This window comes from Eumetopias jubatus, unplaced genomic scaffold (assembly GCF_037043125.1).
Source record: "Eumetopias jubatus isolate StellerSeaLion01/CBP00866 unplaced genomic scaffold, mEumJub1_p1.0 scaffold_10, whole genome shotgun sequence".
In the NCBI taxonomy this organism is placed as follows: Eukaryota; Metazoa; Chordata; class Mammalia; order Carnivora; family Otariidae; genus Eumetopias; species Eumetopias jubatus.
The window spans coordinates 55648713-55675166 of NW_028274816.1; the positions used below are offsets into that span (position 1 = coordinate 55648713).

General features: G+C 57.1%; 1 protein-coding gene across 2 annotated transcripts; it reads left to right on the forward strand.

The window, feature by feature from the left end:
- The first annotated feature begins 4037 nt into the window (after nt 1-4037).
- On the forward strand, nt 4038-26454 carry PPP5C (protein phosphatase 5 catalytic subunit). Of its 2 annotated transcripts, none has more exons than XM_028087980.2 (13): nt 4038-4251; nt 10667-10908; nt 17574-17721; nt 18457-18578; nt 20861-20926; nt 21262-21360; nt 22188-22293; nt 23086-23228; nt 23381-23468; nt 24303-24343; nt 24436-24614; nt 25682-25763; nt 25913-26454. In XM_028087980.2, exons 1-13 carry the CDS (start codon nt 4131-4133, stop codon nt 25973-25975), a joined length of 1500 nt encoding a protein of 499 aa, XP_027943781.1. In that variant the 5' UTR covers nt 4038-4130; the 3' UTR covers nt 25976-26454. The 2 variants fall into 2 exon arrangements, with proteins under 2 accessions (XP_027943781.1, XP_027943782.1); XM_028087981.2 differs by lacking the exon at nt 4038-4251 and adding an exon at nt 6432-6495.

Consider the following 26454-nt stretch of genomic DNA (forward strand, 5'->3'; position numbering starts at 1 on the left):
TGCCCCTCCACTGGGGACTTCCGCTGCCCCCAGCCTTGCCTGGACACTGGTTTCATTTCCAGGGGTAGCCTCCAGCTTCCTCTGCCCCCAGACCAGGCAACCTCCGGCTCTCTAAGGTTCTAGACCACATAACTTCTGACATGCTCTTCTAGACTGCCCCGCCCCCAACACATCCTCCAAACCCCTCTGACTCCAGACCTCGCAACGTCCAGCTTTCTCGTTCTGGACCTCCCCACCTCCAGCAGTCTCTTTTCATACCTCCACGGTCTCCCAAGTTATCTGGTTCTAGGTCTCACGGCCTCCAAGTCCCTCAAGCTCCAGAGCCTACACCCACCAGAGTCCTCTGGTTCTAGACCTTTCCCTGTATATAAGTCTCCCTTGTACCAGATGTCACATGCTCTGACTCCTGCCGATGCCAGCTCTCACAACCAACAGCTGCCTCCAACTCTGGACCCCATGACCCAAGCTTCATACTGGTTCTAGTCTTCCTGATCTGGAATACACCTGGCTCCAAATCCAGACTTCCTAATTTCTGAATCGTGTTGGTGGTACGCTTGATGCCCAGCTCCTTCCTTTTCAACTTTCTACCCTCAAGACTTACTTTCCCCATCAAAAAGAAGTAAAATGAGTTTTAAGTCGATCTTATAACCATTATAGTACTTCCAGGGCAGACTCCATGCTCTAGGTCTCTCCTGCTCTAGACCTTGTGACGACCACCATCCACTGGTTTGAGACCACCCAACCTTTAGAACTTACAGTCCCCAGGACCCTCTGATTCCGTATCTGCTGATCTCACTTTTCTCTGATTCTTGAACTTGGCTTCAGAGGTCTTCCGGTTCCAGACCTCCCCCTATCGATTCCCTTGGTTCTAGACCTCACAATCTCCAGTTTGCTGTCCAGATCTTAGGACTCCCAATTACTCTAGATCTAGAACTTAGTCTTCAGACTTCTGATTATAGACCTTGCCTTTACCAGTTTTTCTGGTTCTAGACCCTACAATGCCCAGCTCCTGATTTTAGATCTGATGACTCCAAAATCTCTCTGGTTCTAGAACTTGGTCCTCAGAGTTTTTCAAATTCTACTCTTACTCTACAGATTCCTCTGGTTCTAGGCCTCACAGCCTCCAACTGTCTCTGATTTCAGATCCAAATTCTTTTGGTTCAAGAACTCAGCCTCCAGGTTCTTTTGATTCTAGAATCTGGACGTCACCCTGTGGATTCCTCTGGTTCAGAATCTTAAGACCTCTGACTCTCTGATTCCAGACCCCACCCTCCTAATTCTATTCTGGGCTTCCTGCCCTGCTCAGCTTGCCCCAATTCCTGCTCTGTCTGAAGTCTTCCCATTCCAGGTCCCTCCACTGGTGGACCTCATGCTCAAGCCTCATCATCCTCGAGCTCTTATCCCTACAGTTTCCCTGTCTTGGAACCCTCAGCTCTCCAGGGATGCACTTACCTTTACTTTACCCCAGGTACCTTGGGGACCTGGGGCTCCCTTACAATCCAGGAGACTTCCCCAGCCGTACAGACACACGCACAGCTCTATGTGCCTATCACGGGGTGGGGAGAGAGGCCAGGACTCCTTAGTACTCCTGCCACCACCCGGGTGTCACTCTTACCCTCCAACCCTGTTTCTACGATGGTGCTACTTTTGGGTCTCCCACACAAAAAGGCACCCCCTCTCTCAGCCCAATTCACCTCCTTTTTGGAAGGCACTTTTCACTCTGTTTTGTCGTGGGATGGCCTATCCAGATTGGTGCTATGGGGAAGAAGGGTCGGGTCCCTCCTTCCCTCAGGGGGTAACCTGGGCCCTCAATGGAGGGAACTGGGCTGGGCTGGGGAGGGGAAGGGACTGGCCCAGCCACTCTGGCTCTGAAACCCACTAATCTCTATGCCACCATAAAGACCTCGCCTTGGTAGGCACCAGAGCTCTGTGTGTTGACTCATCTTTGGGGTTGCTTCGGGGTGTGGTTGTCCCGTGTGGCTGTGATTCTGTGTGTATGTGTGACTCTGTGTTCCTGCATGGGTCTAAGTAACATTGTGGGCCTGGTGATGTTGTAATTCTACATATGTGTCTTTGTGAAATAATTCTGTGACCCTGTCGGGGTGGGGAGTTGTAATTCCATGTACCTGTGTGTTAGTATCCGAGTGAAATGATCCTGCTTTATGTGTGTTTCTGGTGACTCCGGGTTTCTGTGTTCCTGAGTGTGGGAGGTTTTGTGTTGAAATTGTGCTTACACATATGGGACTGTTTGACACTATCATTCTGTATACTGATATCTATGTGACGTGGTTTTCTGTACTTGAGTGTATGTGTGAGAGATTGTGTGTCTACAGATTCATGTGCAGATGGGCGTGCCTGTTGTGTCCTGTCTCTCTATAACCCCTCTCCTATGTTCCATGGAGGAATCTTTTTTTTTTTTTTTTTTTGGTCACGTTTCCTTATTTTTAAGTAATCTCTATGCCCAATGGGGGCTTGAACTCATGACCCCAAGGTCAAGAGCCACATGCTCTACAGGGCCAGCCATGTGCCCCGTCATGTAGGAATCTTTTCAAAGAAAGAAAACACTTTCAAGCCTTGACATTTGTTGCCCCCTTGCCTTAAATGCCTTTCTCCCTTCCTCCTTCTCACTTGGTTATCTCCTACTCACACTTCAGATCTTGGTTCAGATACCCCCTCCTCCAGGAAGTCTTCCCTGCCCTCCCAGCAAGATGAGGTCCCCTCAAGACCTTCTGAGAGCCCCTCCCCTCACAGCTCTAGGTACTCAGTCCCACTCTGGATATTTATAATGGAGTAGGTATTAAAAAGTACTTTATTCCTATGATCTTATCAAACTTTCCTCTAATCATCTATAATAGGCACAGTTATCGTCCCCATTTTACAGAGGACGAAACTGAGATTCAGAGAGGATGATCACTTGCTAAGGTCACACAGCAGGGAAGGACTGAGCTGGATTCGAATCTGGGATTCAAATCCATTACAGCAGCTTTCCCATACACACCCCTAAAAATCCTCAAAAATCTAACCCACAAGGTGGGGCTATGGAGCGTAGAGACAGTAGAGTAGGACTGAAGAGCACAGAATCAGGTGGGACAAGGTGAAGTCCTGGCTCTGCCGCTCTCATTGTATGACCTTGGGCAAGTTTGCTGACCTCTCCGTATCTCAGTGGCCTCAGTGGTAAAATGCAGCTGATACTAGTATCTACCTTCTAGGCTGATGGTTGGCTGTGACAGGAGGTGGTGGGATCAGGCTGCCAGGACAAGGAGACGGGCGCATGGGGTAGCTCATGCTTCCAAGAGGGGAAGCCACAGCAGGGCCTTAAAGGATTTAGTGCTCTAGTTCCACAGGAGTCCCAGCAGAGGGCTGGGAAAGGATGGCCTGCAAGGGTGTACAGTGGGTGGGGGTGGCATCTAGAGATACTGCCTGAGGCTGTACTATTCAGGGTTTCCTAGGTCTTTAGAAAGAGTTTAGGGGTTTTTTTTCTAAGGGCACTGAGGCACTTAGGCAGGCTGGGGACTGGGGGATGGTCTAACAAACTTCTGAGCCTTGCCCAGGACTAGGGGATCCGGGGCGCCTACAGTTAACAGCTAGGAGCACTGCCCTCAAGATTGGAACTTTATTCTCTTGGTTTGAGAAACCACGCATTTTTCACACGGGGGGGAACTGCCCCTAAATTGCTCAAGGTCACACAAATAATTGGCAGGAGGGCTAGTCTCCTGGCTCTGGTTCGGCGCTGGGCCCGGAGCTGCCCTGCAACCACACCCACCCACCCGAGAAGCCGGGACGGGGAAATCCCACCGTGGAAGCCCTTCTCCCCTCGCCCCCCGCCCCGAACTTCCGCGGCCTTGGCACACGGTAACTTTGGGAGCCTTCCTCCCCCGCGCCCCGCGCGCCCCCTTTCGCCCTCCCCATTGGCTCGTTCTAAGAAGGGCGCTGTCTAGGAGCCCTCTGGTCACCTTGTCCTCCGCGCGCTCTATGGCGAGAGGGCTCTGCGCACGCGCGCGAAAGACGCCTTCGGGGCCCGCGCTTTACGACACTTGTGCAGCAGCGGCAGCAGCAACTCGGCACTCCTTCGCGACGATTCGGCCGGGTGCCCCTGGCGGCCGTTGCCAGGGTGGGGGTCGCTTTGCGGCATGGCGATGGCGGAGGGCGAGCGGACTGAGTGTGCTGAGCCCCCCCGGGACGAGCCCCCGGCTGATGGCGCTTTGAAGCGGGCAGAGGAGCTCAAGACGCAGGCGAACGACTACTTCAAAGGTGAGCCCACCCCGGAGGGGACCAAGGGAGGGTGGAGAGCGGCCCAGGGCAAGGGGTGCCCGGCCCGCGCGGAACCATGGCAACGCGGAGCGGCAGCCTGGGCGCGGGGCAGACACTACCAAGTGACCCGGCGTGGGGGGGCCCAGGATGGCGCTACGAGGGGGCAACAGAAGGGGCTTCTGACAGAAGGGGTGATACCTAGTAGTGGCGTTCGGAGCGGGTGCTACTAAGTGGGGAGACTGGGGAGGGCGCTACCAAGTGTGAGGCGGGAGGGGGACGGGAACGAGGGCATATCCGTCTGTGAGATCCTTGAGAGATGCTAGCTATGGTGAGACCTGAAGAGGGCGCTGTCAAGTAGTGACAGGGGGCTGGGGAGTGATGGTGCTACCAAATGGGGAGATCTGGGGTTGTGGCACCAAGTGGGGCGTGGGGGGCACTGTCCCAATAGAGTAGGGAATTGTGGGGGGTGGGGAATAGATCATTAGGTGGAAGGGCAAGGAGATAGGAGATTTGGGGTTGCACGAGGAAAAGGGATGCGTGGGAGGCCCTGGGAGGAAAGGTGGGAAATCCCAAGAATAGTATGACATAAGATCTTGGGAAAGAGTAAGATGTGGGGGCACTCATTCATTCACTAATTCAACATGTTTATTGAGCACCTGCTTTGTGCTAAGGCCTGTGCTAGGCTCTGGGGATTTAGCAGTGAATGAGGCAGATGTGGCCCTGCCCTTTTATAGCATGTAATTTAGCAGGAGAATCAGACATTGGGTAAAAACACAAGAAATAATAAAATACTTAGAAGTTGTGAGGAATGCTTTGAAAACAACCCCCACAGGGTGTGAAGTAGAGAACAAGGGCTGGAGGCTACTTTAGAAAGCATGGTCAGGGAAGGCCTTACTGAGAAGAAGGCATTTAAGTTGAAAAGAATCTCAAAGGAGTGTTCCAGGTGGGTGCAGCCACATGTATAAAGGTCTTGAGGTAGGAAATGAAAGGCTGGCGTGGCTGAAACTTTGGCAAGTTAGCGGGGAGACTGATACAAGATGAGTTTAGACCAGGGCCAGAACCGGATAGGGTTTCAGAAGTCACTGCAAAGCTAGTTTGGATTTTACCCTAAGAGGAGACATTGAGTAGATAGATGGGCCAGCCTGGAGCTCCAAGGAGAATTTGGGCATGGTCAGCCTATGAATGGAATAGAACACCTGGGAATGGATGAGGTCATATAGGGAGAGAAGGGGCCAGAACCTTGAGGAATTTTAATGTTTAGAAAAGAAGGAGAAGAGGCTGAGGAGGAGTAGTCAGTGAAGTGGAAGGGAAGTCGGGAAAGGTGTCAGGAAAGATGAGAGAAGAGAGTGCTTCTAGAAGGAGAGGGCTGTGCCTTGGGTCGGGTGCTGCCAGGGTGAGCACTGAGCCTTGACTATTGGATTTGGCTCCACGAATGTTGGTGGTAGCCTTAACAGAGCAGTTTCTGGGGAATAATGAAGGTGGTAGTCAGCTGGGTAGTCACTCACCCAAAAGTGAACAGGAAGTGAGGAAGTAGAGACAGCAGATGTTGACAAAGTGGTTCGAGTATTTTGGTCCTAAAAGGGAGTGGAGAAACAGGGAGGGGGAGCTGCTTTTTTTTTTTTTTTTTTTTTAAACGGATGGATGAGTCTAAGAGTCTGGTCCCATAGCCAGAACTGATCCTGCAGGAGAGAAGGGAGACTTAGAGCAGCAAAGCCTGGGAGAAGGGAGTGGGGGAGGAATCTAGAGCCTTAGTGGCCTTCAGTTGGCCTTTAGTGGGAGCACAAGGGGATTCAGAGTGGGAGCATTTGGTCAGGCTGCAGCGACAAGGATGTAGGACCTGTGAGGGATGAGGCTGGAGGTGGAGTGGGGATGTCATCCTCAGGGTGGTGGGGAGGCATGGTAAGATCCCCCAGCTTCTTGGCTGGCATTGGATGCAAGGGCAGAGCTGGAGCCAGGAAGGAGACTAGGGTGGTGGACAGGTGAGGGACGGTGGCATTGCTGACCAGAGACAGAAACCAACTTAAGAAGTGTCTCAGAGAGGAAATGAGGGCTGGAGAGAGGGAGGAGGGAGTGCCAGGCAGAAAGAACAGGATGGCAGAGGCCTCTCCCGGCAAAGGGGGGCAGGGCCCGGCACCGAGGAAGTGAGTGGGGCTGGAGTGTAAGAGGCAAGGGAGGAGCCTGAGCTTTCTGCTGGGGACTCTGGGGAGCCATGGATGGTTCTGAGAAAGGGAAGGACAGAGTCAGGTTTGTGCTTTAGCCAGACCCCCTGCAGAGGGGCAGGACTGGAGGCTGGGAGAGCAGGGAGGAGGAAGGGGGAGGAACCTGGGCCGAACAGGATGAAGGCCAGACTGGGGCAGGGCGGGGCTGTAGGGATGGAAGTGGATGAATAAATCTGAGATGTTGGGGAGGCTGACTTGACAGAACATGGCCACTGCCTGGCGTTGGGGGGTTGAAGGGTCAGGAGAAGTGTCCAGGACAAGGCACGGTCTCCAGCTGGGGGATGGCAAGGAAGGTGGGGTTGTCCCTGAAATGGGGCTAGGAAAGAGCAGCCAGCACGAGGCTTGATGCTGAGGTGAGGTAAGAATTCTGGGAAACAGTAAGCCATGGGGAGGGGCCCTCTGCGCCCCAGGACCTGGGCGCTCAGAAACCCTGAGGCTGGGCAGGCAGCCAGAGGTGCTCGCATTGAGCTGGCAGAGGAGAAAGCTCCTCCTGGTCCAGGCCGCTCGCTGTCTGGCAGGCAGTGGCAGGCACAGAGCCCCAGCCTCAGGGGCTGTGGGAATAACAATAAAAAGAATAATTACAGCTCTCCTTAATTGAGCCCCTGTGGTGGCCAGGTACACCACTTTGCTTAATCTGCCCCGTGGCACTGGGAGGTAGGTAGGAGCAGCCCTGTTTGTTTTATAGAGGAAGCTGAGGCTCAGAGAAGTGAAACCACTTGCCCAAGGTCAGAGTGTGAGCAGCAGAGCCCGGATATCCCCCTTCCTCGCCGCGTGCTTGGCTCCCATGTTCAGAGTCCTTACCTGGAGCCTGCAGGGGGAAGAGGGTAGCCCCCCTGCCAACACGGCTGGATCCCCTCTGTGAGCTCGGAGCCTGGTCCCCGATGTTGCTCTGCTCTCTTCCCCTCTCTCTGGTCCTCATCGCCCCCCCCTCCTGTAAAATGGGAGGGGTTGTATTTAACCCCCAAAGAGGCCTCTGGGTCTAAGACTTTGTAGACATGGTTAAGATCTCGGGCTGCCTGGATCCAAATCTTGTTTCTTTCTCCAGCATGCTGTGTGACCTCCAGGCAAATGACTTAACCTCTCTGTGCCTTTGTGGCCTCACCTCTAAAATGGGGACCGTCTCGAGGGTTAGATGCACCCAATTTGTAAAGCAGATAGAACAGGGCCGGGATACGGTGTCGTTGGGTAGATGCGTGAAGTGCAGTCCGCTCCCATTTCCTCTGATTCTCCTCTTCTCCTCAGTCAGTCATGTATTCACTTCTTTTGCAAGTATCTGCTGATGGTTTTCTCTGCTGTGGCCACATTCCGTGTGAGAGTTTATTTAGCTCTCACAGCTCGGCGAGGCAGGGCACGGCCGATCGTGATTCCTGCATTTTCAGATGAGCCAGTGGAGATGCAGGGAGGGAAGGCTGTTTGCCTGAGGCCTCGTGGTCAGCATTCGTAGAGCCAGGTGTCAGGCCACACGGCCACTTGAGTAGCACCTCAGCCGTTGAGAGAGCTGGCCAGCTGGCCTCTGGAACGCAGCCAGGAGGCTGGAGGTAGTCCTCGAAGGCACTGGCATTCCAGGGAGGGTCCGTCAGACTTAGGCTGTCTGGTTCTGCCCTTGCTTGTTTCTGGGAAGTCCTGGGCCTGCCCTCCGGGACTCCCAGTCCTGAAGAGACACACTCACCACCTAACGGCGACAAACCCAGAATGGGCAGGGCTGGGATAGGTGAGCCCAGGGCCCGGGGCAGCCCGAAGGAGTGCCTGACCCAGCCTGGGGGTCAAGGAGGGCTTCCCAAAAGAGGGGACATCGGAGCCATTTGAAAGATCGCCATTTATTAGGCTGCAGGAGGAATTGTTCTGTTGCTCCTGGCCATCTCCCCAGGACCTGACTTCTCCTTTTCCTAGTGTCGGTGTGTCTGCCTCTGTCTTCCTTCCTTCCTTTATTCATTGAAGAACTATTCATGGAGCCTGGAACCCTCTTCTTCCATTTTCTTCACCTGACTCACTCTTGCTCACTCTTTCTCATCCTCCAGGTCTCCCGCTCTGGCAACCTCTTGGTCTGTCCCTGTGCTGAACACTCGGGGTCATCAGTGTCTGGAGAGGGTGTGTGTGTGTGTGTGTGTGTGTGTGTGTGTGTGTCCCCGACCTACTGGACTGTGTGTGTGTGTGTGTGTGAGAGACCAACACTCGGGGTCATCAGTGTCTGGAGAGGTTGTGTGTGTGTGTGTGTGTGTGTGTGTGTGTGTGTGTGTGTGTGTGTGTGTGACCCCGACCTACTGGACTGTGTGTGAGGGGTGTGTGTGTGTGTGTGTGTGTGTGTGTGTGTGTGTGTGTGTGTGACCCCGACCTACTGGACTGTGTGTGTGTGTGTGTGTGTGTGTGAGAGACCGACCTACTGGACCGTGAGCCCCAGAAGGGCAGGGCAGAGGGGGTACTGTGTCTTCGGACAGGGCAAGGCTCAGAGAAGTAAGACAAACAGGGCCCCAGGCCTCACAGGGCTTAGGTTCAATTTGGGGAAATGGAAATGGATTATAAGCAAACAAAACAAAGGTTTATCATGATTTATCCAGTGGCACTGGAGAAAAGAGGTGGGAGTTAGGGCAAGCATTCCCATTTTAGGCCAAGTGCTAGGAGAAGGACTCCCAAACTCAGGTCCAGAGGGGGTAAGTAAGTTGCCCAAAGACACCTGGCAAGTAAGAGATGGAGCCAGGGATCGGGCCCAGGCCACCAGCCCTCATGCTAGGCTTCCTCTCAGGGCCACCTGGCACAGAGTAAGAATGGGAGTGTTTGGGTCTCAGCTTGTCCCCCAATTCCTGCCTCCCACTTGCCTTGTGACCTCAAGTGTGGGCTTTCCCTCTCTGAGCATCAGGACCCTCATCTGGAAAATGGGGCTAATGCAGCTGTCCTCAGGGGTATTGTGAGGGTTCAGGGAAGGGACTCATGTACCAAGAGCCCATGGGACTTGGCACATCATGGTCCGCCAAATCAGGCAAGCCTCTGTGCCTTAGCCTCCTGCCTGTCGAATGGGCACATGGGAGGGGTCCAAGCCTGGCTCTGCAGATACAGACCAGGTGTCTGACCTTGAACAAGACCTCCGTGGCTCGGGTGTCTGGGTGGCTCAGATGGTTAAGCGTCTGCCTTCAGCTCATGTCATGATCCCAGGGTTCTGGGATCAGGTCCCGCATCGGGCTCCCTGCTCAGCGGGGAGTCTGCTTCTCCCTCTGCCTCTCTCTCTCTCTCTCTCTCTCTCTCTCTCTCTCTCTCTCTCTCTCATGAATAAATAAAATCTTAAAAAAAAAAAAAGACCTCCGTGGCTCATCTGTAAAGTGAGCACCAGACGGTGCCTATGCCATGGAGGTGTGAGGATCTCTGGGTCAAGATATAAAGTGCAGGGCACAGCCATAGCTCATTTCAGATACAACGAACCTTTTCCCCATGGCCAGACGGCACATCCTGCTGCTCTGCACTTAGGACCGCAGTGTCCGCACCCTGCTGTGGCTGTGGCCTGCAGGATCTGTCTTGCCGGCCTCCCTGCCCTCATCCCCTTGCATCTTCCCGCTCGCTCCACCCCAGCCACACCAGCCTCTCACTGGTCCTGGAACACAGGCTTGTGCTAGCAGCACACCCCTCCCCGCCCCGCCCCAGGGCCTTTGCCCCTCCTCTTCCTTCTGTTGGAAATGCGTTTCCTCTTGTCCAGTTTGTTGCTTCTTTTGGGTCTCTGCTGCTGTGTTCCCTTCTTCTTGAGGCCTAAGTAGATTCCTTCTCCTTTCCCACGTCCTGTTCTCCTACTGGGCCCCCTCTTTGGGCTTGTTTACTTGTTTTGGGGGGCTGGACTACCAAGGGGCTCAGGGCAAACTCATTTGCTGATTCACAACATCTCAGCTCTGGTACTCGAATGTATCTTCTCCGGGCCATGGGACTGCAAGAAGACCCTCCTGAGGTTCTGGAAGAAGTATCACCCAGGTTGGGGCCTTAAGGGGTGATGGCTGGGTGGGTGTGTGGAAGTGACTTTGAGTCCTGGAGATTTGAACCTGAGGGGACCGTTGGGACAGGGAAGAGGGGACAGGCTGAGTAGACATTTCTGAGCTCAGCTGCGGACCTCGGTTTCCCCATCAGTGCATGCGGAGACTGGGCCAGTACCCAGCGTGTGGCCCATTCTCACTGGGTGGCAGCAGCCCTGCCTCATGCCGCCTCCTCCTCCATCTCCACAGCCAAGGACTACGAGAACGCGATCAAGTTCTACAGCCAGGCCATCGAGCTGAACCCCAGCAATGCCATCTACTATGGCAACCGCAGCCTGGCCTACCTGCGCACCGAGTGCTACGGCTACGCGCTGGCCGACGCCACACGGGCCGTTGAGATAGACAAGAAGTACATTAAGGGCTACTACCGCCGGGCCGCCAGCAACATGGCACTGGGCAAGTTCCGGGCTGCCCTGCGTGACTACGAGACGGTGAGCCGGGCCTCGGGGAGTGGGCCGCCTCCCGGCACCTGAGCCGGGTGGGTGGCGTCCACCTTGGGCCAGATGGGGCGGGCGGGGGAGCGCGGGGGGAGCAGGGATGGCCTCAGGGTGCGTGGCTGGCGGGGGAGGGAGGGTGTGAAGAGGCCATCTGCCTGTTCATCCACCCCTCACCCATCTGACAGATAGAGTGTGTTCACATCCCAGCTCTGCCATCACTTGCTTGGTGACCCTGGATGAGTTACCTGGCCTCTCTGTGCCGCCTGGTCCACATCATGAAATGGGGAGAACACCAAGACCTGCCTCTGAGGGTTGCCATGAAGAATCAATGAGTTTCTGTTTTTCAAGCGTTCAGACCAGTGCCTGGCCCGTAGCCCATGCCCTGTGACAACGCACCGTTGGGGTTTTTGGCTGTTGGTGACCAAGAGCCACGCAACCCATCTTTCAGCGGAGCTGTAATTTGGAGGAAGGCAAAACCCAAACCTGTGACTTAGAGTAGGCAAACAGAGTCATGGCAGGCGAGGATATGTGCTTGAAAGGAGGCAGAACAGGGCCATATGCTGTGGAGGGCAGCAGATGGGGCACGTGTCGTGATGAGACGAGGGAGGGGACCTAGAGCATGGCAGGTCACTAGTTCACCCACTCATTGGCCACTCCCATCCCTGTGATTTCCTCTGATGGTCATGATAGGCGTGAGGACATCAGAACGCATGCGTTCCTGCCAGGCATGTCCGTGCCCTCCGTGCGGACTGCCAGAACGAATCGTTGTGGCAGCCCTGTGGGGGGGGGGGCTGGTGATTAACCCCATTGTGCAGATGGGGAGGCTGAGGCCCAGGGAGTCGGGTCACCTGTCTGCCAACATGCGACTGGCAAGTGGCAGACCTGGGGTTTGAACCCCTGGCACCTGTGTCTACTGCTTCAGAGAGCCTGACAGGAGGGGTTTTGCTTATTCTGTTCATTGGGTCATTGCATGGCACCAACAGGGGCTCAGTCAGAATGTGTTGCATTATTCTGCACTCCCCCCATACACACCCCCATACTCCTTCCTTTTGTTTCCTTCACTGCTGGGCACCGGGCAGCTCCTGTTGGGTGGGGAGGGGCGCCTAGGGGGTTGAGAGCCACAGGCTGCAGTTGGAGGGAGTGGGGCTGGCTGCTGGCCTGGGCTGGAGGGTGGATTTCAGGCCAAGTGAAGTCTTGAGCCAAGCCCTGGGCCAAGGGACACCTGTATCAGGGTGGGGGCAGGGGCATGGAAGAGGCGGTAATGTAGAGACTGGGGGGCAAAATGGAGGAGGTAGTGGGGTGACACCCAGGAGGATGGGGGAAGGAACAGTGGGGCAATGCTTAGGAGCTTCAGGTCTCAGGCCGCTCCCCAGCCTGGCCTCCGCCTTGTCCCCTGGTGTCCTCGTCCAGAGAATAGCAGCAAGAGGAGCGGCCACCTCCTGGGTGGCCATGGTGTGAGTAGAGGTTACTGGGGCAAAGGGTCCGTTAATGAGTAACCCAGGAGGGCCCTCAGGGTTGGACGGGGGCAGGGTTTTTCTGCAGGGCTCCCAGTGTGGGGACAGGCCTGGAGGACACGGGGCGGGGCAGAGGACCGACGAGCCTGAGCGCGGGTCTGTGGCAGGGTCTTCCCCATGCGTGGAGTTGTAGGAAAGTCTTTCCCGGGGTACAGTCCCCTTCTCCTCATGGCTCTGGGCCTTGGTCAAGCAAGGGCCTAACCCCACATACTCGATGAGACTGAGGTGGTTGGTTCTAGCCATCATGTGGACATAATCACATCTGAACTTCTTCCCAGGCCTTTTGGATGCCATGGAAGGCTGGGTGGCGGGGGTCCACAGCCTTTTGGGAACCAACCTGAGGTGGGGCCACACTCAGCATTTAAATGGTCACAGCCTGTTTCCCTGTGGAGGCTTCGCCAGGAGCAGTGGCGAGTCCCCACATGAGCCCGGGATCCTTGCCCGTGTGGGTCCTCCCCAAGCCTTCAGGCTGTCCGCTTCTCCACTCTGACACATTTCATCAGGCTCGGTGAGCGCCAGGCAGCTCCCCGTCCAGAGGTCTCTACCTCCTGCCCCCCTGCCTTCCAGAGGTGCCTTGCGACATGCTAGAGCTTCAGGCCCCCGCTTAGATCGCGGCTTCCGTGGAGGCAGGGCCACAGTGTGGCCTTGGATGAACACAGGCCTGAGACTTTCTTTCTCTTTCTTTTCTCGGCCCCAGTGTCCTCATCTTCACGCTCACCATGGGCCTCGCTCTGTTGGGAGCTCTTTACATGCCTGGGCTCAGTCCATTGTGCAGGCAGGAAGCAGAGGTCTGGAGGGGAAGCCCCTCCAAAGCCTTGGGGAAGAGTTGGGACTGGAACCCAGAGTTCCGTCTTGTGTCTGTTAGTGGGCCATGAAGTCAATCCAGTGGTTTGACACCAGCACCTCTGTCTTCCTCAAATAGAGTAGAAAAAAACAGTTCCTTTGGAGGAAGTGTGTATATATATTTGTGAAAAAATGTTTCTCACGTACGTGAATATGAGTGTGTGGTATAAAATGTATCTTTCCTTACTCTGAGTCATAATCCAAAGCCTCAAGGCTACTAATGTAAGAGCTGACATTGGCAGCAGTCCGGCACCCAGCCATGGGCTGGCTCTGAGTGCTTTGGCTCTCTGCCCTCGGTGTCCTCATCTGTAGAAAGGGGAGAACACTAGGGCCTGCCTCAGAGTGTTCCTGTGAGAAATAAATGAGATTGGTACGTGGAGAATGGGGCCTGCCCCCACTTAGCACTCGCTGCCCTTCGTCCTGGGGGTGTTTCGGGGGAGAGCCCCTGGCCCGCAGGAAGGCTGTGTGCCCCTCCAGGGGCCTCAGCAGGAACTGGTCTCCCTTTTCCATGGGTCCACACTGAACCCCGCCCCCCCATCCCTCTCACCTCCAAGTTAATCCTTTCAGAGGGACCCTTGCTCCAGGATTCCTTGTCCGTTTTTTGGGTCCTCTTCTCAGAAGACTGCTCCGCCCCTGCCGTGTTCTTTCCTGTTTGTGGTTAGAATGTAGCTGGTCATCCGGGCTCAAGCCGGATCCAGGGGACTCCTTCTACGCTCCCCACCTCGGATTTTGGAGGTTTGGTTTATAATAGGGTTTGCGTTTGGGTTTCTTCTTGCAGCATCGTCCAGCCTTGCAAGCCCGTACGGCGTGCGTACACCTAAGGAGTGGCGACCCCGTAGTTCCAGGAGTCGCTGTAGCTGATGCCTCGTACAGCCCGCACCGTGGGCCGGGCGCCAGGGTGACCTTCATGCCCTAGTAACGGGCAGTCTTCACACCAACCCTGCGCCGTGGGGCCTGTCCTTCTCCCTGATTTATAGATGCAGAAACCGAAGCTCAGAGTGTGGGTCTCTCCCTCGAGGTCCCACAGCCAGGAAGTGACAGGGTGGTACCCGAGTCAGGCTCGTGACCACTGACCGTCCGCAGCGGGCAGAGCGCCTCGGCACAGCACTCTCCCATCGCTCAGCCCGACTCCGACCGTCTCTCCTCTTCTGTTGCGTTTTATAAAAGGAACGTTGAGTATGACTCGCTAAATTAAGTCACTAGAGGGTCTTGCCTTGGAGGGTGACAACCTTGGTGTCATGCTTGAGACTGTCCCTGTGCATTGCCTGCCCGAGACCCGGCCTCCCTCCCGCTGCCTGTGTGCCTCGGACAGGCCCCTCCGGGCCGCATCTCAGCACTTTTAGAGTCAAGTTCGGGCAAATTGTTTGGTGGCCAGATCTGACCCGAACTTACGAGCGGGATACTGTGACTACCAGTGCCGCTCGGACCTGCCGGGGGCGTTACGGTCCCCACGGTATTGCCCGGCTGCCACCCGCAGGCGGCCCCCGCGGCGTCATGTAGGGATCACGAACCCGGCTTACCGTGCGGTCAGTTTGAACATCGTGGTTCTTGCCTGTGAGCACTCCCGGCTGAATGGCACTTGTCAAAACAGTTTCTCAAGGGCATCGTGGCTTCACACGCAGTTGTGAGAAGTGAAGTGAGACCGTGCTCCTGGTTTCCCCCGTAACCACGTAGACACCTTGGTCAGAATCTGGACCATGATACGACCCACATACCACTTTCTAAAGACAAGTCCAGCGTTGAGTTCTGACCCGCCAGGCCCCTCCAGTCTGGAGGGAATGACCTTCCCCTGGAGCAGGGGTGCCCGTCAGGGCCACTTCCCCTTTCCCAGCCCGTAGTGAGTCGAGGCGGCAGCTACCGGGCCTGGAGTGAGTACTTGCTGGCTGTCGGCCCCTGTGATGGGCCCTCCGCAGGGGTGCTGGCACCCTGCCCTCTTCCTAGGAGCTGAGGGGGGCTCAGGCTGGGGACAGGTGGCAGTGGGCAGGGAGAGGGTGCAGCCCAGCGTGCACAGTGGAAGGCAGGGTCCTAGGCAGGGACAAAACAGAATCCTGGCTTCTTGGGCCTCGGTTTCTCTGCCTCATGTCTCTGGGCCTCAGTTTTTTCATCCGTCAAATGGGGGTTGTGTTAACACCCAACAGAACTGCTTGGAGGGTAAAATGAGCCAGTTCAGTGTAGACGACGACGTCAGGTACATAGTAAGGGCTCCGAAATTTAGCCGTGTATTGTTACTGCTACTGGTCCTCTTTTCCCGGCCTTGTTAGTATTCGTCCCCATTCTCCACCTACCCTGCGAGCTCTCTTGAGAACGGGGACTGGCCGGAGGAAATGCTTAGTGGTTCATCCTTCCCCTGGGATGTGTCTATTCCCTCCTGGGGCGCAGTTGCAGCCTCACCCTTGTGGGGCCACCTTCCAGTGGAGAGACACCCACCTCCAGCCATGCTTAGGGCTGGGCCTGGTGAGCCCCGGGGCTTGTGGGAGCACAGAGGGGTGCTTGACCCAGCCTGGGGGGTGGGGGTGCTCCTGGAGGAGGAGGAGAGCTAGGAAGGAGCTGGAGGTGGAAGGGAGGTGTCCTGGGCCGGGAGCAGCCTGTGCAAGGTGACGGGAGCTAGCACATGGCACTTGTGGGTTTGCTCTGGCTGGGTTGTGCTGGGCGGACAGAAAGTAGAGGGGTGGGCAGGCCCGCGTGGGCCAGGCCGAGTGGCGGTTTGGACTTGATCCCAGACTCATACCCTCTCCCTGTTGGGAAGGACTCCAGGGGGTGTCTGGTGCCGCCTCCCGAGCCTCGCACCACACCCACAGCCCAGGTGGAGTCGCCTGGCAGGCTCCCCTAGCCTGAGCCTGCCCAGACAGGAAAGAAGCCATCGCCTGCCACCACCCAGCTCCCTGCCATCCGCTGGGTCTGCGCACCCGTCCCCAGGGTGGATGAGCCCCCGTGATCCTCCAGGGTTAGCAAGTGCCTCTCGCACAGGCTGCTGACTCCTCTGGGGGTGGTGGCATCCCCACACTTGAGGGCCAGCTCTGGCACCTCTCTCTAGGCCCCCGGCACAGGAGCTGTGGACCTACTCCTCGGGCCACCCGCGGAGTGGGCACGTCAGGCAGGGTTCACTCATAGCAATTAGAGTTAACAGATAAGGAAACTGAGGGGACGGGGGCGGGGAGGGTGACGTCCTTGCTGAAGGTGACACAATAAGCAAGTGGAAGAGCCCTGTCTGCTTCCGAATTGGGAGGGTCAGAGTTTGTAGAAAGCGGGATAGGAGGTGGGGGGGGGCGGGGGATGGGCTCCTTTTATTGAGAACTTACTGTACCTCCAAGTCCCGGGCCTGGTGCCTGTTTGCGTTTGACCCCATCGCAGGCACAGCAGCCCGTGAAAGGGGCCATGAGGTGCAGCCACCGCTTGTGTGGACTTTACTCTTGCCGGCCCGGCGGCGCACGCACGCTGTGTGCAAGTTCTTGCCTGTGATCCTCACGGCCGCCCTCGGAGGCGGAGACCGTTACCGCTTCCCTCCCGTGGAGAGGCTGCCCGGCTGCCCCGGGGTTCCCCGCTGCTCCGTGTGACTCGGCTGAGGATTGGTGGAGCTGGGCTTTGAACCCGGGCAGCCTGCTAATGCCCACAGTCTCTACTGCCCCTCAGGGGCAGAGACTGAGGGGACAGCACTCAGTGCTGGTGCTAGCTACAGCGGGCGGGGCCCTGGCTTCCTTACTTGGGCTTCCCCACGGCCCTGCCAGGTGGAGCCTGCCATTGTGTCCCCCCACCCCTTTTATAGATGAGAAAATGGAGGCCCAGGGGGTCCAGGTTATCCAGCAGGTCGTTGGTTCTGTTGAGCCTGGGCTGTTCCTTGTGACTGTGGACCCAGCCCACCCTCTCCTCTTCCTCCCACAGTCCTCAGTGTTGACTGTCATGTCAATAAAGCGAGCCTCAGCCTGCTGGGGTCCGCACGAGGAGCTCCGAGCTGAGCACATGCTCCGAAGCTGGGACACTTATTTTAACGACTAAAATTTTTGTAAGAAATCCCACCTGCTTGGGTTAACGGTGTTTACCAAACCTCCGGACAGCCCTGAGTGGGCAGCTGTCCTTGCCCAGTTTCGGGAGGCACAGGCTGCGGTCTGGAGGTGGATCACGTTCAGGATCGTGCCGCTAGCGCATGGAGGCCGGTGGTCTGGCTCCAGGTTCGTGGCGCCCGGGCCCAGGCTGAGTGAGCGCGGCCCCGGCGTCCCCTCTTCCACCTGCTCCTCTGCCCCAGGCCGGCTGTGCCGGGGCGTTGATGCCTCTTTTCTTCCTTCCTCTGCCCACCTGCCTGCCCAGGTGGTGAAGGTGAAGCCCCACGACAGGGATGCCAAAATGAAGTACCAGGAGTGCAACAAGATCGTGAAGCAGAAAGCCTTCGAGCGGGCCATTGCAGGCGATGAGCACAAGCGCTCCGTGGTGGACTCGCTGGACATCGAGAGCATGAGTGAGTCGGGCCTGGGTGCCCTGCCACACCCAGCCCCGAACATTCCACATCCTTGCACGGGCCCTCTCCATTCCCCACGCACACTGGGGAGTGGCGGCGGGGGTGGCCTCTGGCCCCGGGCCGCTGTCTTTTGCTCCTCTTCCTGCGTTCCTGGGAACTCCACAGTCCCACACTGGGGCTTGCATTCCCCAGGTCAGGCCAGGTGGGTGAGCCCCTTCTACCCCCCCCCCCCGCCCCGCCGGGGTCTAGCTCCCTGCCCGCATCTGTACCGCCCAGGCCACCCTTCCCGGGCCTCCCTGTGGGACTTGTCTAGGTCCTCCAGGCCCTCCGACGATTCAGTTATTCGTTCCACAGCTAATTACCGAGCACCTGCTACGTGCCAAACCCTGTTCTAGGCACTGGGGATACAGCTGTGAATAAAATAGTCTCTGCCCTCATCAAGCTGATGCCCTGGTAGGGAAAGAGATGATTAACAAGTCAACAAATGAATTAACTGTGTTAAGTGCTATCAAACCAAGCAGGCGGTGGGGAGAGAGGGTGCTGGAAGAGGGGGGGCCCACTGGACAGAGAGGAAAGCAGAGCCGGCCCGAACAGAAAGAGCGGGCAGGGAAAGGGCCTGGCTGGGGAGTGGGACCTTCTCCCTCCATCTTCCTCTCGCCCTGTGCCCGGGAGCGCCCCCCCACTCCCTGATGGCTATGGTCACTGACTCGCCCCTGCTCCCCGTTCACACACCAGCCATTGAGGATGAGTACAGCGGGCCCAAGCTCGAGGATGGCAAAGTGACAATCACCTTCATGAAGGAGCTCATGCAGTGGTACAAGGACCAGAAGAAACTGCACCGGAAATGCGCCTACCAGGTAACGCACCTGCCGGGGGCTGCACACACCTAGGACCTCCGCCACAAAGGGCAGGTCGAGGGGCAGGGCGGCCATGGCGGCCAACACTGAGGAGCAGGGAGTGTGCTGAGCACAGTGCAGAGGAAGGCTTTATTTCTGATGCTGCGTTTTCGTTTCTGGCATTTCCATCTAGTTATTTTTATTAATAGTTCTCATCTCCCTGCCCCATATGTTCATGCATGTTGTCTTTTCCACTAGATCTTTTACACATTTATCATAGTTATTTTTAAAGTCTCTGGTAATTCCACCATCTGGGTCATCTCTGGGTCTGCTTCTGTTGTCTGTTCTTCGTGTGTCTCATCGTTTTTTATTGTCTGCCAGACATTTTGGGTAAAAGAACAGTAGCGACTGAGCTAAGTAAGAATTGTGCACAGACAATGGCGGCCCTGTCTTCCGTCAGGCCGCTGGTATGAGGGCCCCTATCCGAGCGATCTGCAGTTGCACGCAGCTCTTGCTGGAGTTTGCTCCTGGCTCGCACCGTTTTCAGACTGGAATCAGGACTCTCCCGTCAGCCCTGGCAGGATCCCAGGGATGTCTTTACGTTGTAAAGTCTCCAGCTTCTGGAACTGTGGGAGCACTCTCTTGATTTTCAGCCCCACGGCCAGATTTTTGGGCTGCTGGGGGAACTCTGTGCTCTCCAGTGTTGCCCCCACTCTTGTGCCTCAGGAGGCCCCCCCTCACACACACACCATGCTCCTCACACCTCGCTTTCTGTGACGGCGGCATGAGCAGGTTGGCAGGTGAGAGCAGAAGCATTCGGTGGCGGGGGCTACTCCGGGCTCTCCGCTGTCACCAGCCCGCACACGGCCTGAGTGCTCTGCTGGCTGCCCTCACTCTGGGCCTCGCGGTGCCTCTTGGCCTCCTGCCCTCCTGCCACGCTGGTGGGAAGCGCCAAGGAAGGGCTTGTTGCTGCTACAGCTGATGCATTTAGGTTTCTTTGCGAACACCCTCGGCTCTCAGATGGTTTTCATGAGATTGGATTTTGTGGGTTTGGGGTTTGTTGTCATGAGGGCAAGAGTGAGTCTTTTGTAACCTTCTCCATTCTGACCAGAGGTGGACATCTTCTACTTTTTTTTTGATACTTTGGGTCCCCCTTCCCCCCCAACTTTTTATTTTGAAAATTGTCAAACCTGCAGAAACATGGAAAGAACAGTACAGCTGATATCCATGCCCCCTTCACCCAGATGCGCCTGTTGTTCGCATTTTGACACATTTACCTTAGCTTTCTACACACATATGTGCATGCACATGCACTGCAGTCTTTCTTTCCTCGTTTCTTGTCCTGAACCAGAGAGAAGTTGCATCATAACCTGTATCTCCTAAAAGCAGGACCTTGTCCTCCGACCACAGTTCAGGTGTCTCCCCTTAGAAATTAATACTGCCTGGGGCGCCTGGGTGGCTCAGTCATTAAGTGTCTGCCTTCGGCTCAGGTCATGATCCCAGGGTCCTGGGATCGAGCCCCGCATCGGGCTCCCTGCTCGGCGGGAAGCCTGCTTCTCCCTCTCCCACTCCCCCTGCTTGTGTTCCCTCTCTCACTGTGTCTCTCTGTCAAATAAACAAATAAAATCTTAAAAAAAAAAAAATTAATACCGCCTAATGCAAACAGTCCATAGGCCATCCACAAAATCTGGAAACACTGTCAACTATACATGACAACATCAAAGTCATGTTCAATCTTTTCTTAGCAAAAATTAGTATTGTCTACATTTCCAGACAAATACTTTAATTTCCCTCGGTTCTCCCAAAAATGTCCTTTTTAGCTATTTTGTGGTTTTGTTTTTTATGGGTGTTTGTTTGTTTTTAATCCAGAATCCATTGAAAGAGCAAATGTTGCATTTTTATCTTCTTTCATCTAGAACAGTCTCGTGCCCTTTTGGGGAGACGCTTTCATGACACATGTAGACATGTCCCGGCCAGTTGTGTTAGAAAATATTCCACATCTGGATTCATCCATGTTTCTTCATGTTGCTGATTGTATTAAGGGGAACCCAGAATCTCCGTTTTCATGTGAAATATCCTGATGTTGAAATGCCACAGAGGCCGCTGGGGCCACAGCTTGAGGGCCGCCGGTGGCTCCTGCCAGCGCTCACTTGTCCAGCCTCCCCTGCCCATTCCTCTCCCCTCCCGGCCTCTCCCTCACCCTCCACACAGCAGTGTCTCCCGGTTAGCCCAGGCTCCCCAGGGCCTGGGATGGGTGGCTGGCCCTCCCTCCAGCCAAGCTCACAGCCTGCCCTGCCTTCCAGATCCTGGTACAGGTCAAAGAGGCCCTCTCCAAACTGAGCACGCTCGTGGAGACCACGCTCAAAGAGGTGCGCGCTGTGGGGCAGTGTGTGGACAGGGCAGGGGTGGGGGGGCTCCCCGGCTGGGGAGGGGCTGTGGAGCTCAGAAACTCACAGAACCCCCTGGCTTGGTCTGCCTTTCCTCCCCCTCCACCCCCCGCCACTCCGAACCTCTCCCCCGATGCCCCTCCCCTCTCCTGGCCTCCTGATTTCTGTCCCACCCTCTTCCTTTCTGTGTCCCCTGTCTGTGTCTTTTGCATGCTTCTTCTTGGTCTCCCGTGACCTCTTGCCCCTCCCCTCACCTCTGCCCCCTCCCCACGTCTCTCTCTGGGCCCCTCCCTCTCCGGTGGCCTCTTTTCTTCCAGACAGAGAAGATTACGGTGTGCGGGGACACCCATGGCCAGTTCTATGATCTCCTCAACATATTTGAGCTCAATGGTTTACCCTCAGAGACCAACCCCTATGTATCCTTCCTCAGAAGAGCACACCCTACCTGTTCCGTCACGGGGCTTTGAGAGACGAGCCTCCGCCAGCAGGCAGGGCATGGGCCCGCAAAGGGAGAAGCCGGAGCAGTGGCTTGGGCGCGGGGGTGTGGGTGGAGTGGCCGGCCGGCACCAGATGGGCCAGGGCCCGTCCCCCCATGCTGTGTGACCTGGGCAGGTGGCCCAGTCCCTCTGGGCCCCAGCCCCTCTTCATCTTCAGATGAAGCTGCTGTAAGAGCGCACGTGTAACAGCACCAGGCACTGCCACTTCCAGCTGTGGGACCGTGGCACGCCCTCTCCTCTCGGGCCTCATATTCCTCGTTTGCAAAATGGGTGTCGTAGGGTCCGCCTCATGGGATTGTTGAGAGCGTTGTGAAGAGCCGAGCGGCCCACAGTCAGAGCTGTATAAGTATTTGCTGAGGTTACAACCATTGCTTGATAAATGGCCATGGTGTGGGGCCACCAGGCCTGTGCAGTATTGGGGGGGGCGGGGGTGAGTATTCTGTTTCCCCTGTGGCTTTAGGGCTTGTATTTGGGGGGGGAGCAAAGCAAGCTGACCACCCCACGTCCCCCTCCACCACCTGTTTCCTTGAGAAACAGGTGAGGTTGGGGACATCAGTACTGTCCTGCTGAGCCTCAGAGAGGCCCAGCTGCTGGGCCAGAGCCAAACAGCAAGGAGAGACAGCAGTGCAGACCTCCAGCCCTGCTGACACCCCCACTCCTAGGGAGGAAATGGCAGGAGCTGTGAGACATGGAGAGGCTGAGGAAGAAGGCAGTGCCCGCCCCCCTCGTTTTCCTTAGCAGAGCAGATATTTAATGGCGACTTCGTGGACCGTGGCTCCTTCTCCGTAGAAGTGATCCTCACCCTGTTTGGCTTTAAGCTCCTGTACCCAGATCATTTTCACCTACTTCGAGGTAAGCTGGGCAGCAGCAGGGTCTGGGGTCAGTGTGGCCTTGTGCAGGATGAGCTCGCTGGGGAACAAGGGCCCCTCTGGGGTGGGGGGGTCCTGTCCATGGAGAGATGAGCAGGAGGAGGGAGCAAGGGCAGTGGGCTGCGTTGGGGGCTCCGGGGGGCCTGGGTGCCAGGTTCGTGGCCAGGTTCAGGGGCTTCACGCAGCAGCGCTCGGCACGTGGTAGGTGCTTGGGAACCACCTGTGGTGGGCTTCCCTGTAGGAGGTGGTGAAGAGCTGGCCGCAGCAGACATGGGGGCCTGGACAGCTTCCTTGTCCGCCCGCGTAAGCCCCAGGAGCCCTGGGAGGGAAGAATGAGGTTGCGTGGGGGACACTGGAGGCACAGCCTGGGGCCAGCCCACGTTAGGTGTTCTGTAGTAGGCCCATTGTTTTGTTAAGACTCGCCCCCTCCTTGGTCCTTCTAGCCTGGAAGGCATGCAGCTTCTCCAAACAGGAGCCCAAGGCCCACAGGGGCAAAGGACACAGCTGTGGTCACTCGGGGCTGGAGGCTGGACCAGGCCTGCGCCTTGTGGCCTCACACCCCACGTGTGCCCCTCAGACTGTATTTCCCTCCAGAAAAGGGACTGAGAACAGTATCTGCACCTCCTTGGGTTTCTCTGAGAGGCCAACCAGCTGATGGTGTGAACGTTGTTGGCTTGGGGCCGCCGGGCAGTCCTCCCCAGGCCCCTGGACATGGGCCCCAGGGGGTGCCCAGACAGGGGGTGCTGAGGCTTCTCTTCATCCTGCTGCTGGCCAGGCAACCACGAGACGGACAACATGAACCAGATCTATGGCTTTGAGGGCGAGGTGAAGGCCAAATACACAGCCCAGATGTACGAGCTCTTCAGCGAGGTGTTCGAGTGGCTCCCACTGGCTCAGTGTATCAACGGCAAAGTGCTGGTGAGGGCGGCGGCAGGACCGCGGGCCCCTCTGCACCCCCAGGGGCCGCATGCGGGCACATGTGCTGGGGAAGCAAGTCGGAGGGTTGGGGTGTGGCCGGTGCCTCCACCCACACCGCTGTTTCCCCTCTCCCCCCACCCCCTGCACCCCAGATCATGCACGGGGGCTTGTTCAGTGAGGACGGCGTCACCCTGGACGATATCAGGAAGATTGAGCGGAACCGGCAGCCCCCAGATTCAGGTGACCAGGGTGGGCCGGGTGGCAGCCCCTTCCCTCGAGGGGCTGCAGCATCTCCAGCGGAGAGGGGTGGCCCTGCGCCAGGTGGGCTTCGCGCCCTTGGCAGGGACCGCAAGGCTGAGCCTCTGTGTCCTCACCTATAACTCGGGTTGGCGCACTCCCCTCCCGGGGCCGTGCTGACGAGGGAGCGTTCGTGTTCACCATGGGGAGCACGCATCGATCACTTATTTGTGAGTTTGGCCGCTGAGCCCAGAGGGTGACGTATCAGGGCTCCTGCTGGAGCCATGAGCACAGACGGAGAGCGCGCACACGCACACACAGCTGTGGGAAGCGTGGCATGGGGCCCGGATTGGGTGGGTGGGTGCCCTCTCTGGGGACACCGGATTTGAACTGATGGGGAAGCAGGCACCTGCCACCCAGAAGAACGTCCTTGGCCAGCAGCACAAGGGGGTCCCACATCGGGTGCGCTTCACAGGTGGGAGGAACAGCTAGCAGGCCAGTGGTTGGGGGGTGAACAGGGATGTACTTTTTGAAGGAGTGGATGGGGCCAGACCCTGCAGAGCCTCACAGGCCCGGGTGAAGAGTATGGGCTTGGTTCCTAGGGCAGTGGGAGCCACAGCAGGCTTTGAGCAGCAGAGGGGTGTGATCTAAACTGCACGGTTAAAAGTTCCTCCCATTGTGGGGTCAGAATATGTTGAACGGGTCTGGAGGGGAGGTCACGGAGCTCAGAACCCCACTTCACGGGCCCTTGCTCAGGGATGCCCTGCCCAGCCCCCACCCCAGCTGTGCTCTGGGGTGGGCCAGTCCCTGACGTCCCCTCTCCTCCCCCCCCACCAGGTCCCATGTGCGACCTGCTCTGGTCAGACCCACAGCCGCAGGTCAGTGTGCACAGGGCTGTGGCCGGCAGGTGTGGGCTGCGGGCAGAGAGGGGTGGGGGGCGGTCAGCACCCTGAGCTCCCTATCTCCCCAGAATGGACGCTCAGTCAGCAAACGGGGCGTGAGCTGCCAGTTTGGCCCTGATGTCACCAAGGCCTTCCTGGAGGAGAACCACCTGGACTACATCATCCGCAGCCACGAAGTCAAGGCTGAGGGTTACGAGGTGGCGCACGGTGGCCGCTGTGTCACCGTTTTCTCCGCCCCCAACTACTGGTGGGTGCCGCCCCCCCCACTGCTCTGGGCTTCTCTTCCCCGCCCATTGTGTTTTGTGCTGTGGGTTTGTTTTTTTTTTTTTAACTTTACGATCAGAAAATGTCAAAGACAGGCAGGCCTAGGTAAAATAGTATAAGGAACGCCCACGTGGCCATCACTCAGGTTCAGCAGTTCCCAACTCCCTGGGCTCTTTTAAAGCAAACCCCAGGCATCCCTTCTTTCATGCGCTGACACCCCCGTATGTGTCTGGAAGAAAGAACTCTGCTTTTCTCTACGTACGCAGAACACGCTGTCACGCTGTCAGGTGTCAGAAGAGGTCACCTGAACCCAGCTCTCTTTTTCCTCATGTCTCTCATAGATGTCTCTTTTCAGTTTGATGTTTTCCAAGTAGGACCCGAACAAGGGCCACACTCTCAGTCTCCTTGTCTTCCATTTCCCCGTCCCTCCTTCCCTGCCGTTTGCCGGGTTTTGGTTGAAGAAACCAGGCCCCTCGTCCTGCAGTTGCCTGTGCTCTGGACCAGGCCGCCCATATCCTCTGGGTGCTGGGCACCACGTTCCTCTGTCCCCTATGTTTCTGGGTGCTGAGGGGCAGGGTGTGCTCAGGTCAGAGTTCAGGTTTTGGCAAGAGCCCTGCCTCCATGGGGCTGGCTGTGTGTGCCTCCTGCCTGTCGGGTCAGGAAGGCCCTCTGCTGGCCCCGCCTGCACGCCCCCTGCCCCCCCTCCCACCTTCACCCTCCTTCCCCTCCTCCCCCAGCTTCCCGCCCAAGCCTCCCCGGGGGGGCCCCCTCCTTCCCCCTGGATTCCTGCATTTCCCTGTTGGCCTCTTTCTCACTTCTGTGTCTCTCTGTGCACCTGTGTCTGACTTTCTCCCTCTTCCAGCTCTCAGCTCCTCCGTCCCTCTGTTTCTGTCAGAGTCTCTGATGGGTTCTGTCTGTCTCTCCCTCTTCTCTCAGACTTTCTGCCATCCAGTCTCCTTGGACCCTCCTCTCTCCACCGCCCCCCCCAGCCCCTCCTTGTGTTTCCCCCTGCCCCACCGGTGACGGGCTCCTCTGCCCCTGTCCCCACAGTGACCAGATGGGGAATAAAGCCTCCTACATCCACCTCCGGGGCTCCGACCTACGGCCCCAGTTCCACCAGTTCACAGCAGTGGTGAGTCACCTGCGCAGCCCCCTGCTCTCCCTGGCTTGGTCAAGGGCAGGGCACAGTGCCCAGCACCTCTCGCGGGGAGGGCTGCTCCCTGCATCTGGTGCTGTGAAGCTCTGCCCCATTTCTGTCTCCCCTGTGCTCTCGTTCCCCAGCCTCATCCCGACGTCAAGCCCATGGCCTACGCCAGCACGCTGCTGCAGTTAGGGATGATGTGAGGCCCGCGCGTCCCAGGGCCTGCTCCCCATGTGACCCCAGGCCCGGTCCAGGGCAACGTTGGACCCCCTTTTACTTTGTAAAGTTTGTATTTATTCCCCTTTAGGTTTGCAGAGGGGGTGGGGAGCCGACCAGAGGGTCCGCTCCCTGGAGAAAGAGAAAGGAGGAGGTAGAGAGGCTGGGGTTGGGGCACACCCGGGCATTGCAGGGCATTGCAGGGCATTGCGGAGGGAGGCTGCAGGGGGTGGGGTGGGTGGGGCCCAGAGGCTTCCCCGCCTCCCTCATTTGCATGGCCACCCCCCCCAAGCAATAGGGCCCCGCCATAGGAAGACCCCCAGAAGGAGGGTCATCAGGGAGGCCTCACCTGCATCCCCCCCTCCTTGCGGCCCCGAGATGGGGCAAGGCTGGGGCTCAACCCCCTTCCCCAGCTATTTTATGTCTGTAATTAAATATGTTAAAATAAAGTCATTATTGTAAGTCA